We start from the raw sequence: 18182 nt of genomic DNA, 5'->3' as shown, positions 1-18182 counted from the left end.
TTTATAATATAGGAGCAGCAGACGAGCATGCAGTCCACGTAATGGTAAGTGGCTACTGCCGCCCATGGACATCTGTAATCAACCCCACATAGGATTAGATATTTCTACCCGAGGCCGGCCACAGATGCGCCGCTACCCCTGAGGACTAGCTGAAACGCCTCGGAAAAGTATGTCTCCCTTACCACACCCTTCAAATCTTCAAAACGGAACACAGCAGGGCCTAACACTGCTGTTATTAAGCAGAAATAGGTGTGGTGGTGATGCCGCCGGAGTCGAACCATAAAGTGTTCTACCACCTTCAACATGATGATGATGATGAATTCATGATATATCGACATGCACATAAAATATTTATTTTTATATTTTACAGTAACCTATATAAACATAACATACACAATAATAACATTACAATCTTATTGTAATAACAGATCAATAGTTTTTACCGTAGAAAAGGTTATTTTATATCGTTCTGCACTGTATCGATTGAAGAAGGGTAAAAAAGTTTTTCGTATGGTTATATGTCTCATTACTGATTTTCCTTGCAGCATCCAAAATTTTGTTTAAAACGTCATTGTTGTATATCTTTAAGAATTGCCACTGCCAATGGGGGGACAACTTACCTAAAATTATGTCCCTCTGTTGCATATCTCTAACTTTAATACAAAATGTGCTATTGCTACAAAATAATGACCAAGTAAGAGCTATTGCGTCACATTTCTCCTGTTGATATAAATATCTAAGATTTATAAGGCATGAGGCCTCCGGAGGCAAAGGTGAATCTGTATCCAACAGTGTAATATTGTGAACTAGTAGCAAATTTTTAAGATACTGGAAGGGTGAACATGTTTTCTCATTAGGGAATTCCACTGTATGCATTATAATATATTCTTTACTTGGGTCAGTAACTTTAGCAGACTTACTTGCCATCAACGAATGATTATGGCCCTGTGCATGAGCCAATGACATAGGTATAGGGCCATATGCCATTTGATAACTGTTGTTTCCATTATCAATATTTCTGGAACTATCATTACATGGCAATATATTTTGATTAGCTGTATGATTGGTACCACTATGTATTGCTAAAATATATTGCGTGGTCTTTTCAGGCATCAACTCAGAAACAGGCTTAACCTTAATTCTAGGGTACTGCACTTGTGGATTACTATTTGAGGGTGGGTTGACTCGATTTTCATTTGGAATGCTATTCAAAGTTACTCCGTTTTCTAATAATGGTGCTAAAGATTCCGTTGATTGTATGATCGGCATTGAACTGATATTCGTTTCATCATTCTTACTCACTTGTTTATCTATTTGAGCACTTGTATTACTTAAGCCACTGAAGACTCTCGTAATGTTCATAGATGCAGTTTCAGTACTGCTTACTTTACTTTTTGGAAGTTGTTTGGGATGTAAAACTGGGCTTGTATTCAAGAGTTTCTGACAATTATTTTCGGGGTCCACCGTTTTACTTATTTCTACATCTAAGTGACTAATTACAGAAGTAATACGCGGTAATTGTTCAATGGAAGGAGTCTCTGAACTTATTAGTTTTGTTACCCTTGATTTTTGCATAGTTTTAACAATGTCTAATGATTTCAGTTTTTTTAATATATGGACTTGGTTAGAGTCTAAGGTCTCCTGTCTAAATTCACCAATATTTATCCACCCTTCATTGTTTATTTTGCTATTATCATTTCCATTCGCCCTAGTGGCAATTCTAACATATTTTGAATCAGTGCTGGTATTTAAAATGCTTGTCTCTTTCCATGCTACTTTCAGATCTTTATATTCCAAAAATCTTAATAGTCCTGTACAGTTAATCCCTCTATTATTTAAGATTTTTCTTCCAAAGCTTAGTACTTTATGATGCAGAGTAGAAACTGTGGGTGTGTTATTCGTAATTATCTTTTTTCTTGATAAGTCAGACTTTTTAGAATATCGGTTATAACACATCTTTATGATATTTTTTATGGATTTAGAATCTAAACTATCTTCATTTTTATAATCGATTGAAGAAGTTTGGCTTTTATCATTACTTTCACATGATGCATCAGATGAATCTTCAATATCTATACAGTCAATTACTTGTGTTACGTCATTCCTGCGTTCATTGCGGTGTTCGTTAAGAACAACAGTTTCGCCTGAACTTCTTGACAATTTGCGTCTTCTTTTCCGTGGAATACTCTCATGATCTGTTAAATCATTATTCCCATTCATACTGGTATGATTTGCGGAAGTGTTAGCTGGAAGCTGGTTGTTTTTTGGATGGTACATAATATAGTAATATGGGTTGTGTTCATTTTGTATATATGAATCAGAACTATACACAACAGCTTGATTACTATTAGTCACATTTGGCTTATCGTCGATCTTTTCCATAACAACTAAACAGCTTATGTTGAAGATATTTTTGTATTTAACATGTAAGTTACTATGTACACGGATATGATTTGTAATACCTTCTTTATCCTGGAATTTTTGGGAGCAAATCCTACATACTAAATATTTACATAAATTAGCAGTCCATGGTATTGTGTGTTCATTTTTCTGTTGTACTTCAGTTGCACCCGTCGATGAATCATCTAATTCTTCAGAACTCGATGACATAGTAAATTTTTTTAATACTACTTTCTTGACTCTTTTTGTCTTATGTTTTTTCTTTCTTGAATTTTCATTACTGACTGATTCTTCAGAACTCGATGACATGGCTAATTTTCTTAATATTACTTTCTTGACTTTACTTGTTTCATGTTTTTTCTTTTTTGAACTTTGATTACTGACTTCACTAGTGGAGCTATCAGATTTTGTCTTTTGGGGTAAAGGTATCAATAAATCATCATGATCTAATTCGTCAGAACTAGAGAAAACACTACGTTTTTCTTTCTGGCCTTTTTTTGTTTTATGTTTCTTCTTTCTTGAACTCTTATTATTGACAACATCAGTGGTACTCTCAGATTCACTCTTTTGGGGTGAAGGTATCTTACTTATCTGTTTCTCCTGTAAAAGTTAAACAAACATTGATTTATTTAATTACAATTCAAAAAATCATTCGCTCAATTGAGTGCTTTCAACAGTGGAAATATTTTATTTTAGTTTTCCCCCAAGTAATTGGTAGTATATCTGTGTGCTTTGCTGTATATTTTTTCGGTTGTTGATTTTTAGTCTGGTTAAAGTTATTGCGAGATCAGTTGAAGCAATGTTATGGTCACGAAAAGTTTGCTTTTATCCAGCATGCTGTTGAAAAATATAGGGCATCAAGAAAAACTACACAAATGTTACCCTGGTGTAAAAATAAATGTTACTTACATTCCCATGCACCTTTTCCCTAAACTCTTTTTGTTTCTCGAGAAAGTTTTGTTTTATACCGTAATATGTGGTTAAAATGTTCTGACACTTTCTACATATCAATTGAGGGAGACGATCAAATGGTTCAACCTGAAACAATTTGTAATAAGGTAATTATTTATGAAGATTTAATAATTATTTTTATTGGAATGTGCTTTTGAGTTTTCTGTATGACAATCACAAACATTTTACGCACGTACCTCACTGTGATTGCTATTTCCAGGATGTCATAAACGTAGAGACAATTAAACTAGGAGCATTAGCCCTGACATGACATGTCCATAATAATTTCTTATTAGATTGTAGTAGCAAACGGCTTGCTCGTTTGAAGTAACCTGATGAACTCAACTAGCGGAAGTCAAAGCACTGTATGAAATACAAAACATAATGTGCTTATCAATAAAAGGATACTTGATAGCAATTATAACTCAGAAACTGAAAAGACAAAAGCAACTGAGCCGTATTAAAAGTCCAGCGATATCTATGACTTTTAGTTTAAAATCATATCTATGATAAGAACCAACTTCGGGAGTTGCTAGATGCCGAGAACATGGTCACAAATCAAGGTAACAATCGTCTCTGACAAAGATTCCAAATGAATTGGAGGGATTCCTCCAATTCATTTGGAGAATCTTGAGACATGGTGAAAGTGAAGAGGTCGAGAATGAGGAAAGACGAGGTCCAGGAAGAAGATGAAAAAATAGAGGATGATGATGGCTCTAAAGAGACGATATTGATACTTTAAGCTAACCAAGTCATTCAAGAAAGCAGAGGTAAAGGAAGCGAAAGTCACACCAGTTGGTGACAAGAAAGAGAAAGAGTAACAGTAACGGGATGTATTTATTAAATACATTAAGGTTGGGACATTAACAATCGGGGCTTTGATGATGATTTCACTAAAAGGCAGAACTCACGGAGCGTTTTTATTCCACGTCCGCGTGAGAATACATAACCGCAACACGCGAATAGATATGATAAGTAAATAACAGTTGCAGATTTCATTGCGCGTTTTATTTCCTATGCAGCGTTGTTTTCGCTGCGATCTAATTGACGCAAATAAACGAACAAAATCTGCATTAGGTTAAGTTAGGTTTGTATAGTCCGCGTAAAACTGCTAGTTCGCTCTGAATATAAAAATGAATCGCGTCGCCATAGAAAATTGTATGACTACACCTGCTCGCAACTATTTCAGAGCGAACTAGCAGTTTCGCGTTGACTATACAAATCTGTACGTATGTGGGTGGTGCCGATCATGCAGCAACGCTGCGTTTCTGGCGCCCGCAAATAGCCCGACCTCCTGCTTGCAGGGCGGTTTCAGTGGCTGTGAGGGTCAAAATTACCTTTATGTGACACGAAGTTGGAACCTACCAGGACTACCTCCCAAGAAAACAGTCATGAGCCGTATAACGTCTAGAAAAGTGAATTTGATGTGAGATCCGGATAACACCTAGCTCCAGAACAGTTCCTGGTCTTTTAGGGTGAAATATCCTACTAGCTACAACCGTGCGCACCAAATGGTCTGCTTAAATTCAGTACACGAAATATAGTTGAAGCAGAAATTAAGAGGTACGTCCTTGACATTTTGGGGCTCAGTGAAACTCATCTCAAGGACAAATCTGTAAACTCGCATCTAATACTAGTAGTAGTAGTAGTACTAATAGTAGAGTAAACTTTACAAATTCTAACAAGTTCTCAGACAAAATTTGGTAATATAATTCTATCAGCGATCGAATAATGAAACTAAAAATTAACGCCCATTCGTGTTGTAAGTTTAATAAAAGTCTACGCCCTAACGTCGGACTGCACGCACACTACTTGGATCTCACCAAATGTAGAAACCAAATCGATTAAATTATAATATTATCAGTGAAAGATTGAATTGATCTATAGTGCTACGCCAAAACAGGACCAGGTGCAGATTGTAACAGTGATCACCTACTAATACTCCTACTACTTTAAGTGTTGCCACAACAACTTGTGACACACTTAAAATACTACCAAATGTTCGCAAGGCACACTCCTTCAATGTTCTGATCGTACAATGTCAACAACAAATGATATGATCCCTTTGAGTTACCTAAGGGTTAGGGTTTCTGATTTCTCGGCATATTTTTCTTCCGGGCCCACGGGAATTCCCGACCACATTTTCGCGGGAATTCCCGGGAACTCGAGAAATTTTCTAAACATGGATTCTATGTTTCCCATCTTTCTATTTCTGGGCATTGCCCACTTCTTGTAACTGAGGAAGGCCTGGAGCGTATTATATTACGCTACTCTGCTATACGGATTTGTGGAAAGACGTACAGATTAGTGACCGAACCATGTCAAATGTTTTATTAATATGTCCATAAGGCCTCTAACAAGGTTCAACGACTGCTAACCAAGTGCTACAAAACTGAGATCGTAGAAATAACGTGTGCTACAAAGCGCAGCAGCCCATGAAATTTAGTCACTAGCGTTCATCTACATAGTAGTAGGCTGATAAGTATAATCGTGCTGTTACCTAAACTTCACGGTGCTACGCTTTTCAGCGATGCCAGATCAACTGTAGGCACATCGAGATTTTAAACTGTGTATAAAGAGTCGCCCTTGTGTTGGTCCGAGTACATAGTACACAACCAAAGCTAGAATGCACTCCATCAGTTGCAGTCACACATAAAACAGAAAATAATGTCATATCGCTCAAATTGTTCACCGCAACGTTAAAATTTTTTCAAGCTGATGGAGAGAAAAAAATCTTCGCGTTAACCCCATTGGCGACTACATAAGATAAGGCGCTGGAGTCGAACCACAATGGATTTTACCATCTTCAAAACCTACGTGTCATCCACAATGCCTCACAACAGATGGGCATTAAAATCAACCGGGACAAGGCAAAAATCATACCTACGACTCCATGTTACACTCGTATAGGTTGTTGTTGTGCGAATGGGGTTACTCGAAAAATCCATCTCAGCTAGTTTACGTTTGGAAAATTATAGTGCTTTCTTGTCCCAAACTCTTCATTTCCTGAATTTGAAAGAATTCGAGCCTGTGATGACTTATGGCATCAAGACTTTTACTGTAGGCTTTCATCTTCAGTCCTCGTTAGTCCATTGCTGGACATAGACCTCTCCCAAGGTACGCCACTGAGCCCGGTCTTCGGCATCCAAATAGTTCCAGGTGATGATCGTCGCGCCACCTTGCCGGAGGGCGACCAACACTACGTTTACCTAGTTTGCACACGGTCTCCACTCCAAGAACCGTCTACTCCAGCGGTTGTCGTCTCTTCGACAGATGTGGCCAGCCCATTGCCACTTCAACTTGTTAGCCTTCAGAGTTATGTCGGTGACTATGGTCCTCATGGGAATTTCATCATTGCGGATCTTGTCTCTCAAAGATACACCGAGCATAGCTCTCTCACTCATGGACTAGCCCTACTGTAAGTGTCCACGTCTCGGCTCTGTAGGTCATACCGTAGGTTTTAGAAGCCTCAAAGTCGAAAACTTAAAGTCGGAAGGAGCTATGGTCGGAATTAGGCGAAATAAAAGCGTCCAGGAGCAGGACGTTCACGTGGTGCTCCTGGGCGAGACGAAACTGCACCCGGCCAATGACTTCCGGCTACCGAACTTCTTCGTGTACCGCCGCGACGAAGTATCGCTGGTGGGCGTGCCGTACCGAGGCATCGCCATAGCGGTTCGTCGCGATGTGGTGCACGATGTACTACCGCTCCCGCCGTTCACTCACACTCGTTCCATTGGGGCGGTGGTGAGTGCGGCGGGCCAAGAGCTGCGTTTGCAGCCTATAGACCGCCTGGACCTCTCATTAACCCGCAGGACATCCACACCATCTTGGGCGACGGTGCTGCGACCGTACTGACCGGCGACCTCATTGCCAAACATAAGGCTTGGGGATCCAGAATCGTCAACCAGGTGGGACGCAAGCTGTACGTTCTGAGGAGATAGAGATTGAGCCAGAATCGCCTACACACATACCCTCGGACGAGTCCTGACGCCCCGATGTCCTGGACATAGTGCTCGATAGGAGTTTTCCCGTCCATGTGGAGGTGCTGTATGATCTGGACATGTAGCACCTTCCCATACTCATCACGCTAGGCCTAGGGGCCGAAACAGTGGCCTTCCCGCGCCAGACATAAAGGGTGGACTGGGGAGCCTTTCAGGCCACCATGGGTGGCGTTAAGCTCACCCATCCATTAAGCACGCCGGAGGGGGTAGAAGCGGCGGCCGGCGCCTGTTCGGCTTCAGTCCGGGAGGCGTTGGACGCCGCAACCACCTTTATACCGAAGACGCATAGACGCGCACGGCTCCCAGCCCGCCTGGAGAGAAAGCTGTTTAAAAAGCGGTTAAGCAACCGCTGTCTCCGGGTCAAGCATGACCTTAATGCATTGGCGGACCTTAATGAGTTGGCTGTTGAGATGGCGGAGTACCGTGAAGCCACCTGGGAGGCGAGAGTCGACCAGGCTGGCGAACACGAGACCTCACTCTTCCATCTCAGCAGGCAGCTCACCCGAACCAAGGCAGCCGTCTGCCCAGTTCTAAATGGGGCGGGCAGGTAGTGCTATGCACCCAAAGACAGGCCGGAGATCCATGCGGAGCACTTGGAAGAGCAATTCTCTCCTCCTCCTCCCACGAGGTCGTAGAGGCGTGGGTAGAGGACTTCCTCGGGCTTCCGACACTGCCACCCCAGAGCTTGGAGTTCATCTCCTCCTCGGAAACGCGGGAAGGTCGCCTTGCGTCTACTGAAGCGCCAGGGCCCGACGGAGTGCCGAACATGGCGCTGGCAATGTTGCCAAGAGGAGCCATAGTCACTATGACTAGGCTCTTCTACGGGATACTGCGCACAGTCTACTTCCCTTCCATCTGGAAGTTGGGGAAGGTGATAGTTCTCCCGAAACCGGGGAAAGACCGCCGTCTCCAGCTACCGTCCAGCTACCGTCCCATCATGCTGTTGCCCACCATAGCGAAGCTGTTTGAGAGGTTGGCGCTAAAGCGACTGCACCCGTCATTGGTTTTAAGTGACGAGCAGTTTGGCTTACGCGCCGGTCACTCGACAACGCTTCAGCTCACACGGGTGATCCACCATCTTACAAGCGAGGTCAACTACGGACGACACACGTTCGACGTCATTCTCGATATCGAGAAGGCGTTCCACCGTGTATAGCATCCTGGTCCCGTTTTTAAGCTGTTGGGACACCAACAGGCGACAGCCTGTGCCGGCTTTGCTGGTGCGGTTAATAGCGACGTTTTTAGATGGGCGGCAGTTCATAGTAGCGGTCGAGAACATCACCTCAGACCCCCGCCCAATTCGTGTGGGCGTGCAGCAGAGCAGTTGCCTCTCGCCACTGCTCTGCGCGCTCTACACTAACGACATTCCCACCCTCATAGGTCACCTCAAGGAATGGGAACGGGACGTGGAACTCGCGTTGTTCGCGGAAGACAGCGCGTACTTCGCGTTCTCTCGTGATCCTGTGCTAGCAAAACGCTGGACGTCGGTAAGACGGTCGCGACACTTTTCAGCCGCAGGCATAACATGCCGCCGCCACTACGTTTCCGTGATCGGGAAGTGGCTAGGCAGCCCACAGTTAGGTACTTGGGATGTCATATTGATGGAGACGCTGAGGAGATTGCCCGGGTAAGGAGGGATTCCTCGAGGCCTAAAAACCCTGCGCCACGCGGCAAAGTCACGCTGCGACATAGGACGATCTTATAGCATAGAGTAATTTACGATTTTTTTGGACCTTAGAAATTTCCCGAGTTCCTGGGATACCAGCCAATTTTTCCCGTCCCAACTCATCGTGATTTCCCAGGAATCCCCGACCAGAAACCCTATTAAGGGTACATGAACGAAACTGAAAACTATAATCTTAATTAATTATAGCCAGAAAAAAATAAACAAAATCCAATGGTAGAATTGATGAGCAGGGAAACTTGGTCAGGTATTATGGAAAGGAAGGAGATTGGTGTCGACGGTGTCACCACCAGAATTCAGACAACTACATCATAAAGATCCAAATTCTCCCTTCCCCCCGAGACCCCTATTTCAAAGTTAAAACTATTAGAACATTTAAACATAGGAATTGGCCAGTAGATGATGCTTATGGGAAAGTCCATATAGATATGAACCAAGTTTATATTGATGGTGTGAATACTGCAAGACATTTTATGGCATGTCAGACTCTATGGATTACGGTAAGAAAGAACCAGACATACTCTTCCATGAGGTTGAAATAGATATTGCTCGTCTCAAATCCAAAGCCTGTGCTGGGGTATAACTGTGCACATGATCAAAAATATTGAACAGCGAGGCATCCCTGTTCTGCACTCATTTGCCAAAAAGTCTAAATAACAGAACTGTGATTCCATCGTTGAACCCAAAGATTGATTTAAGTCTTTAGTAATGCTATCGCATAAAAAAAATCCACAAGTAATTCTGGAAACTACAAAACTATATCTTTAACATCTCATACAAATAAGGTATTGCTTTACATAATAAATAATACATAGGCATCAAGAGCAGACAGACATGTATAATTCGCACGAAACGGCTAGTCCACTCTGAAGTTATTGCGAGCAGGTGTAGTCATACAATTTGCTATGGCGACACGATTCATTTCTATATTCAGAGCGGACTGGCAGTTTTATGCGGACTCTACATATATGAATAAGGCAGATCATACCAAAAGGCAGATAATTTAATGTACTTACGGCTCTGCTTCATCGACAGTGCAAAAGCATTTGATTGAATCAGCTGGGAGAAAACGTTTTTTAGTAATGAAGGAGATGGGAGTGGATGGTAAAGGGTTGACAGCATCAGTGCTGAGTATGCGCTACTGATAAACAGAAAAGAACTGCTAATGTTTGTGGACAGAATGAACTCCTTGTATATTATTGTAAGAACAAATCAAACCCCAAATATTTTAATCCTTACAACATTAAAAAGGCTTATCGAAGTGAGTGTTATTAGAACCACGTTAGAAGAATTGACAAAAGATAATTTTCTACTCTTTTAACAGGTTGGCTGCATTGGATGTACAACCCCAAAAAAAAAAACCAAATGAAAGATATTAGACAGTAAATATGTAAAGGGTAAAAATATGACTAAGACATTTGTTATAAAAGATTAAATATTAAAGTTTAAATATATATTGTCTTCCTGGACCATGACTATCTAACATCCATGAACTATATAACTAATTATAACAATAATAACTCATTTGAAATACATGTTAATACTTATCATGGTACACATATGTAAATGAATAAAAAGCTCACCTAGAGAAGTAAATGTATCTGTGGTAATTTTTTTATTGAAATTCTTATTGAGAAATAGTCATATTAGCTCTTATGATCTTCCAGAAATCTGTTAGAATCTGATCATAACTGAATATGAGACAAATAGATTTGAAATGACAGCTTAAACTTAATTAAAAACAGACATATACTTTCTAATGGCTAGTCTCCATAACTGATATAGTGATAACATACCACAGAACTATCATAGTTCTATCAAGTTCCTGAAGGATTTCAAAACAACTTTTTTTTTAAATCTACCAGTAAACAAGCATACCTAAGTCTCCATACCTAAAGATAAACTTATGATACAAGTTTAGAATAAAGGTATTTTAAATACTTACATTAATATCAAAGCAATATTTTATTTGTTCCTGTACACTAGGTATTATCTGATACTGTCCCTCGACTTCTAAACACAGTCGACAGGTGACAAACAACTTTGGGTTTACTTCTACCATCCTTGACCAGGTAGAAACCTGAAAACATAACAATTTCTTAAAACATATAATGTAGTTATTTATGGATATACTTACCTAATTCTTTAAAGATAATTCTACATACTAAACACCGCAATAACTGTCATAACTTTAAAGTTATGCACTTGATTATACATCATACATACAATGTTGTTCCTGGTTCCATAAAGACTGACAGAAAATCATCTCAGTATATCGCAAATATATAAATATTATACAGCATACACATACCACTTCGTTTTCTCGACTTATTTTGAATACATTTAAGACATTAGTTGTTGTAGGGTATTCAGTTTTTTCATTTATTTCACATAACAGAAATAAAAACTTGGTTCAACAGTAACAGATATGTGAATGTGACAGCCAGCAGGAGAATCAATGATTTCTTTATAGAATAAGTTGCAAGTGGTGACATCTTGGGGGCAATAGCAAAACTTTATTGTATTAGTGCAAAGTAACGACATCTATTGAAAGCATTCTTCAACACGGCAATTTACTTAATATTCATACGTTCTGAAACCACACAACTTCCGTACGCATGCGTCGAAACATGATGATCGGTGGAAACCGGAAACCAATGCACTAGATTTTTTGTGCGTAGACTATTTTCGTAAGAATTTAGATAGATATTTTAATTAAAGGCAAATCAAATTAGAAAATGGCCGAAAATAATAGTAGTAAAGAACTCATCACTTACTGTAGCGATAACGCTGATTTTATTTCTCCTTTATTGGTATATGTTCGTAGTTTAGGTAATTCATAATATCTTATTGCAAACAATACGCCAAAAATAATTGCAGAAGACGAGATTCCAGATGAAAAAATAGAATGAACGCATGATAATGATAAAACAAAATAAAGGGATTGTGTAATTTTAAATATTATATTATTTATAATAAAGATTAATGACATCAGTATCAAAAAGAATAAGGTAGATGAAATGAAAACTTAAGATGATGAACTAGGATTTAGATCTATTTCTGTTGAATTTCTACGTACTACAGAATTCAAAATTGACTTACATCAAATGAAGCACTAGAAAACAAAACACTTACTTCAACTGAGGTTCCAAACGAAATTCAGGAAGAAGAAATGTTAACTGATACGGGTAAAGGAGCTATTCAAGTTTCTTCTACCAATCTTATCTTAGGTTAGGGTAGGTTAGGCGATATTTTTGTAATTTTTTGTTTATAAATCTCCTTCTTTCAATATCTGCCGCCTAAATTATTACCATAGTAAAGAAAGAAACCTGTTGTCCTAGATCCAGTAGATACTTTCTATCCGGTTTCCGTTCATTCATGTTATTTTAATATATTATATCCACGAACTAGTTAAAAGTCAGCCTTTCTGTCTTTCACGCTTTAAGCCAGTAATACAAGAATGTTCGGTCAAAGCGGTGCACCCTTTCTTTTCTTAATTGTATTCCGCCACTATCTAACAACTTTTCTTGAATTAATATTCCGGTGGGACATGCTGATCTGCGAACGTGTGATGTTGTTTTCCAGCCATTAACTGTTTTTCTAACCTCGAACAGATTTTTGATTATTTTGTTTGAAACACTAACATCACACAACCATTAATATTTTACTAAACAATTCCTACCGTATAATTAAACTTTAAAATATTCTCTCTTCGATTAATTTCTTCATTTTCTCGCTTACTTATAGTAACTTACCATGGATACTTTGCTTGGTTTTATAGTTATTTCGTCTCCTCCACGTGCCGTCATATATAAATTTCAAGAACTGGGTTTGAGAAGAACTGAATCTGGTTTGATTACAATAATTTCAAGGTTAACATGTCCACACAATGTTTTTGTTTAAATTTTTACACTCTCCATTTCATTCTTGATACAAGTATTATTTGGATTCGCAGCGTTGTGAGGATTTACTAGTATGTACTTAGTTACTCGTTTGGGTTGAGTAAATAGTACACATTTCGCGGCGCCTTTATCTATCATGTCCTCGTTACTTTTCTATATACCTTTTTAATTTTCTTTAATACTTGTCTTTTTTTTTGAAGTTTTGCACATTTATGTACAGCTTGTACATAAATCTTATGTCTTAGCGATGTTAATGAGAATGAAGTCAGAATGTAAGTCGTTGATCTGGTTGATATGATATTAAAGTTATTCTTTTAAATATTATACTGCCATAGTAAGCTGTTCATGACAATTGACAAAATTAGACGTGCATTCCATCTCATCTGGATTCTTTGAAGATTCTACCATTTAATTTGCATACAGCGACTCAACGTTGTCCTGTTCATTAACCATCAGGGGGGTTAGCCAGTCAGTTTTTGATACGCTAGCAGTCTATATCAACTCCGTAACAATCTTCAGCTTAAAGTCACTCTCGTTCCATAACGTATTATCTTCAGTCATATATTAGGACATATTTGATCACATCTCATCCCACCGTTGGCAACTTCAGTAGTTGCACATTTGTGCGCATAGCCACATCAGTTAGATCAATACGCCTTATTTTTATATCTTTTTTAATCCTCTTTTTCCGTAATATATCCGAAATACTTACAGTAAAAGATTCAGTATCTCTAAGATTCTAATGAGCATCAGCTGCATTCCTTAAATTACCTGTTTTAACAGTTTACACTATGTAGTGTAGTTCATAAGCATGTCTTTTATCAAACTCTTTTGAGCCCATGTAATTCACCTCTGGAACGTCCTCCATGCTGGGTCATTTATTAAAGGACTTCGTCGCTGGGCGAACATAATTATCAAAACCACAATACTAATTAAAACAAATCAATACAAACAATACCTACTTACTTGTTACCTTTTTTTCTTCTCGAGTGACACGGGGTTATGTGGGATTTGTACCGCACTAAAATGGCTGTACTTGGCGTTAAATAGAGGACTCCGGGATCAATAAATGAACGCAACCGGAGTCCTTTCAGCGCACTGTCCCGTTGGGCTCCTTCCAGGTGAGATTAACTGATCACACCGTCTGGTATATACGACGGTATGCGACCACACATACCACCGTTCTTTCCGGGGTTGCTGGCCGGGTGGTTCGAAATCCCATTCAGTGACGGCGTAAGACAAAATTTTCTATGAGCAAAATTTCATTTTGCGGGGCCCTCTGCCACAATATAATGTAAACAGTGGTGGAAAGGGGTGGAAAGTGGAACGAAGGCCCTATTGATTTTACAAAATTACAAATGTCAGATTTCAGTAATATAAATTCCGAAATTCCTCATTCCGAACACGTGTCATCAAAATATGTGTAACATCCTCAATAACACCATAGGTACTCATCACAATGTGGGGAAATAACTTATTGGTTAAAAAGGCAAATCTATTTAATGGAATATGTCTAGAACGTAGCCTAAGTGATGTTAGACAATTTCATTTAAAAAGGTACATTGTCCATCAGCCGGTGCATGGAAATTAGAATAAAGCCCATGCAGAATAAAGAGGTAGCACAGAATGCGTCCTCCCGGTTGAATCAAAGGAAAAATTGAATAGACATTTATTCAAGTCAAAAGTCACAGATTACGATTAAAATTATGTATATTATGTATATACTAAGATATCAGTTTATCACAAATGCAAATAGAACGGTCACGTGATATTTAACAATTTATAATGCCACGTTGACTATATTGACGTGATTTGACAAGTATTCAAACATGGGATCAAATGCCATTCACTAGATGGCATATTTTCCAGTGGAAAAATACGCCATCTAGTGTTAAATAGCAAAAGCATTAAAATTGACACAAACATGATTGTCGTATAACAAACTTGATTTTAGATGTAATAAATAGATGTTAAAATTGAATTCTCTTGTTCTGTATTAAAATTATCAGTACAAAATGACAGTTTTCATTTTGTCATAAAGGGAAGTAAGATTAGGTAGTAAAATTACATAAACTCTACATTTTTATTAATTGCAAGTTGTTCTGGAACATTCTACGGCCAACACTGCCATCTGTTGGTAAGTAGAAATAGTTAAACGAGCGCCATCTGTGGATGTACATGAAATACTAAGAAGACTTGAAAATGGAGACTAGTTACTGTTATAAAATGTGTTCATCTTGCGTTGTAAAGTCATTATAATAATAAAGTGATAGATTGTGACTGTATGAAAAGTGTTTACAGGATACCAGAATTTTACCTTTCAGACCTTTTATTGCTTTTCATATTCCTTTATATAATAAATGTGTTTTCCTTATACAAAACGTTATATTAACTTGGAAGTTGCTCTAGCAACGCCATCTAGTTTTGATAAATGGGTTTTGGTGCATCGCCATCTAGTTTTCATGAAGGCGTTTGCATAGCAACGCCATCTAGTTTTCTTTTTAGTAAAGTACAGAAGAGAATTAGAAACATCCGGTTCCGCCCCTCTCTCGCGACGTAAACGCAATCACTAAGCTCATAGACAATAATAGACATTCTCAAAGATTACAGGCATAGTATGACATCACAGAGTATTTTAAGATAGACATCTCCGATATGAGTATAGGTGTTCTGTGATAGACATTCTCAGGGGCGTCGAGGGCCACGATTCCCCCGAGCCGTAAATCGTGATATTCAACACAAAATTTGGTGCGTTCCGCATTACAAGCGTCAGTCTTAAAGATAAAAAACAAATGTATGTATCCGATCTTATAAGACCACAAAACTGAACTGCATATTGTAGCGAAATTTACTAATTTACTTGAGCGCTGAATCATTATTAATAAATAAATATGCCAGTGAGGAGCGGCTTACGTGGGACTTTTAGCACAGCGCTCCGCTCCGCTGCGTATAGAACTTCGGGATCTTCAAAGAAACGCCAATGGAGAGAGCATGAATCATCGATATACTACTAATATTGGCATGAATGCTATCCTTGTTTCTGAAAGTTGGTTGAAACCTGCTCTCAATTCTGTGTCCTACAGTCTTCCGGGATACATTCTTATAAGAAATGACCGGATCGGAATGGGTGGAGGTGGAGTACCCATATATCTACGCTGTGATATCCCTTACAATATAATTGCCATGTCTCCACCTCCTTATTCTGTTTCCAGTGAGTACATTTTTCTAGAGGTTAGAGTACACAATGTCAAAGTCGTTGTTGGAGTTGTTTATTGCCCTCCACATACGGACTATTTTGCTAGTCTTGAAAATATATTAGATTATTTCTGTTCAGAGTACGCACATCACATTTATTTCATGGGTGATTTTAATACTGATATGTGTAGTACCTCTTCTAGGTCTTTGCAGCTTCCAAAAATCTTTAATGGTTTTAACTTTACCCTTATGTCTTCCTCACTCCAGTAGGAACTCACCATAACCTTGTCTCTGAGGATACTTCTCTCGATTTAATCTTCGTGTCATCTATTGATCATGTTATTACGCATGGACAATTACTGGCTCCGGGGTTTTCTAGGCATGATCTGATTTCTATCCTATAAAGTAGTCTCCTAAAAGTAAACCTGAGGTTATTTTGATGCGCAATTTTGCAAAGATTGACCAGCTTACATTAAAGAAAGACGCTGAACGCATTGACTTTGCTCCTGTGGTTGCTGCAACGTCAATAAATGATAAAGTTTATATTTTCAATACCGCCATTTTAAATCTATTTGATTCGCATGCACCACTTAAGGCAGTTAGAGTCAGGCGACCCCCTGCTCCTTGGATTACACGTGGAGTAAGAATGGCTATGACCCGTCGTGATAGACTCTTCAGGAAGTACAAGCGGGACAGGACTGATGAAAATTGGAAACATTATAAATTAGCTCGCAATAAATGTAATCAGGTGGTGAGGGCAGCCAAGCGTCGTTATATTTACGACAATATTTCTTGTTCTTCTCCGGCCGAAATTTGGAAATTTCTTAATTCCTTGGGAATTGGGAAATCTTCGAGTATCCTTCTCTCTTAATGAGTTAAATGGAAACTTCTCTTCCAGTAGTTCCCTTAGTCGGTTAATGAAAATCCAGACTATTTCCCAAATCGAATCCATGAGTCAGTCCCCTATTAATACATTTCCTTTTCTCCAGTATCTGTGGATGAAATTATGAAGACCATTTCTTCTCTTAAATCGAATGCAGTTGGTTACATTAATGTAGGTAGATCAATGATTCTTCCTCTTCTAGGTGGAATTCTCTCTCCCATATTATTTGCCGTTTTCATAAATTTCATTACTTTATCTCTTGATTGTTCTTACCATCTGTATGCGGACGACCTGCAGATTTACACACATATCGATGTTGATGGCATCGAGATTGGGATTCACAATATTAACAATAATCTAAATATTATTAATACGTGGTCTCATAATTTTGGTCTCAGTGTGAATCCTGCTAAATGTCAGGCGATTGATATAGGTAGTTCGCGTCAAATTTGCAAATTAAATTTAAGCGTGGTCTTGCCAGTCTTTCTTGACAATAATTTTATCCCTTTTTCATCAGTGGTTAAAAACTTAAGTCTTTTTATGGATTCAACTTTAAACTGGAACGCTAATGTTAGTGAAATTAGGAATCGGAAGGTCCACGCAACGCTACGCTCACTTAACCGTTTCAGGAACTTTTTACCAGTTTCGACCAAGACATATCTTGTGCAATGTCTAATCCTTCCCATCATTGATTATGCTGATGTGTGTTACTCTGACATTAACGAAGATCTTCTTAACAAACTTGAACGTCTTGTTAACCATTCCATACGTTTCATTTTTTGTCTACGCAAATTCGACCATATCTCCTCTTTTCGTCGCCAACTCCGTTGGCTCCCTATTCGTGAACGTAGACAATTATATTTACTTATTTATTTTTGACCCTGTCGCTCCAGAATATTTGAAATCTAAATTTCTTTATATCTGTGATTTCCACGGGCGGGAGCTTCGTTCCTCTAAACTCGTGCTCTGTCTTTACCTCTCCACCGGTCTGGGTTTCTCTCTAATTCTTCCTTGCTACAATCAGCGTGGCTTTGGAATGCTCTTCCTGAGGAACTTAGAAAAATGTGCTTCAAATACACTTAAAAAAAGAATGTCTTTGCTCACTATTGTAATTTAGTTCATCATTAGATATGGTGTCTACACAATTTTTCTTCATTTTCACGTAG

The 18182-nt window shown here is 38.9% G+C and overlaps 1 protein-coding gene across 1 annotated transcript; it reads right to left on the bottom strand.

Moving 5' to 3' along the window:
- Positions 1 to 337: 337 nt before the first annotated feature.
- Positions 338 to 11484, bottom strand: LOC140747484 (uncharacterized). The gene is made up of 4 exons (XM_073079967.1): positions 11348 to 11484; positions 10982 to 11116; positions 3310 to 3438; positions 338 to 3000 (listed from the first exon to the last, which is right to left on the bottom strand). Exons 2-4 carry the CDS (start codon positions 11096 to 11098, stop codon positions 460 to 462), a joined length of 2787 nt encoding a protein of 928 aa, XP_072936068.1. The 5' UTR covers positions 11099 to 11116; positions 11348 to 11484; the 3' UTR covers positions 338 to 459.
- Positions 11485 to 18182: the final 6698 nt, after the last annotated feature.

This window comes from Epargyreus clarus, unplaced genomic scaffold, assembly GCF_041222505.1.
Source record: "Epargyreus clarus isolate Ecla_fem2 unplaced genomic scaffold, WU_Ecla_fem_2.2 ptg000014l, whole genome shotgun sequence".
NCBI classification, from domain to species: Eukaryota; Metazoa; Arthropoda; class Insecta; order Lepidoptera; family Hesperiidae; genus Epargyreus; species Epargyreus clarus.
Note: the sequence above shows the minus strand (reverse complement) of the source record. Positions and strands in the feature narration are given on the sequence as shown.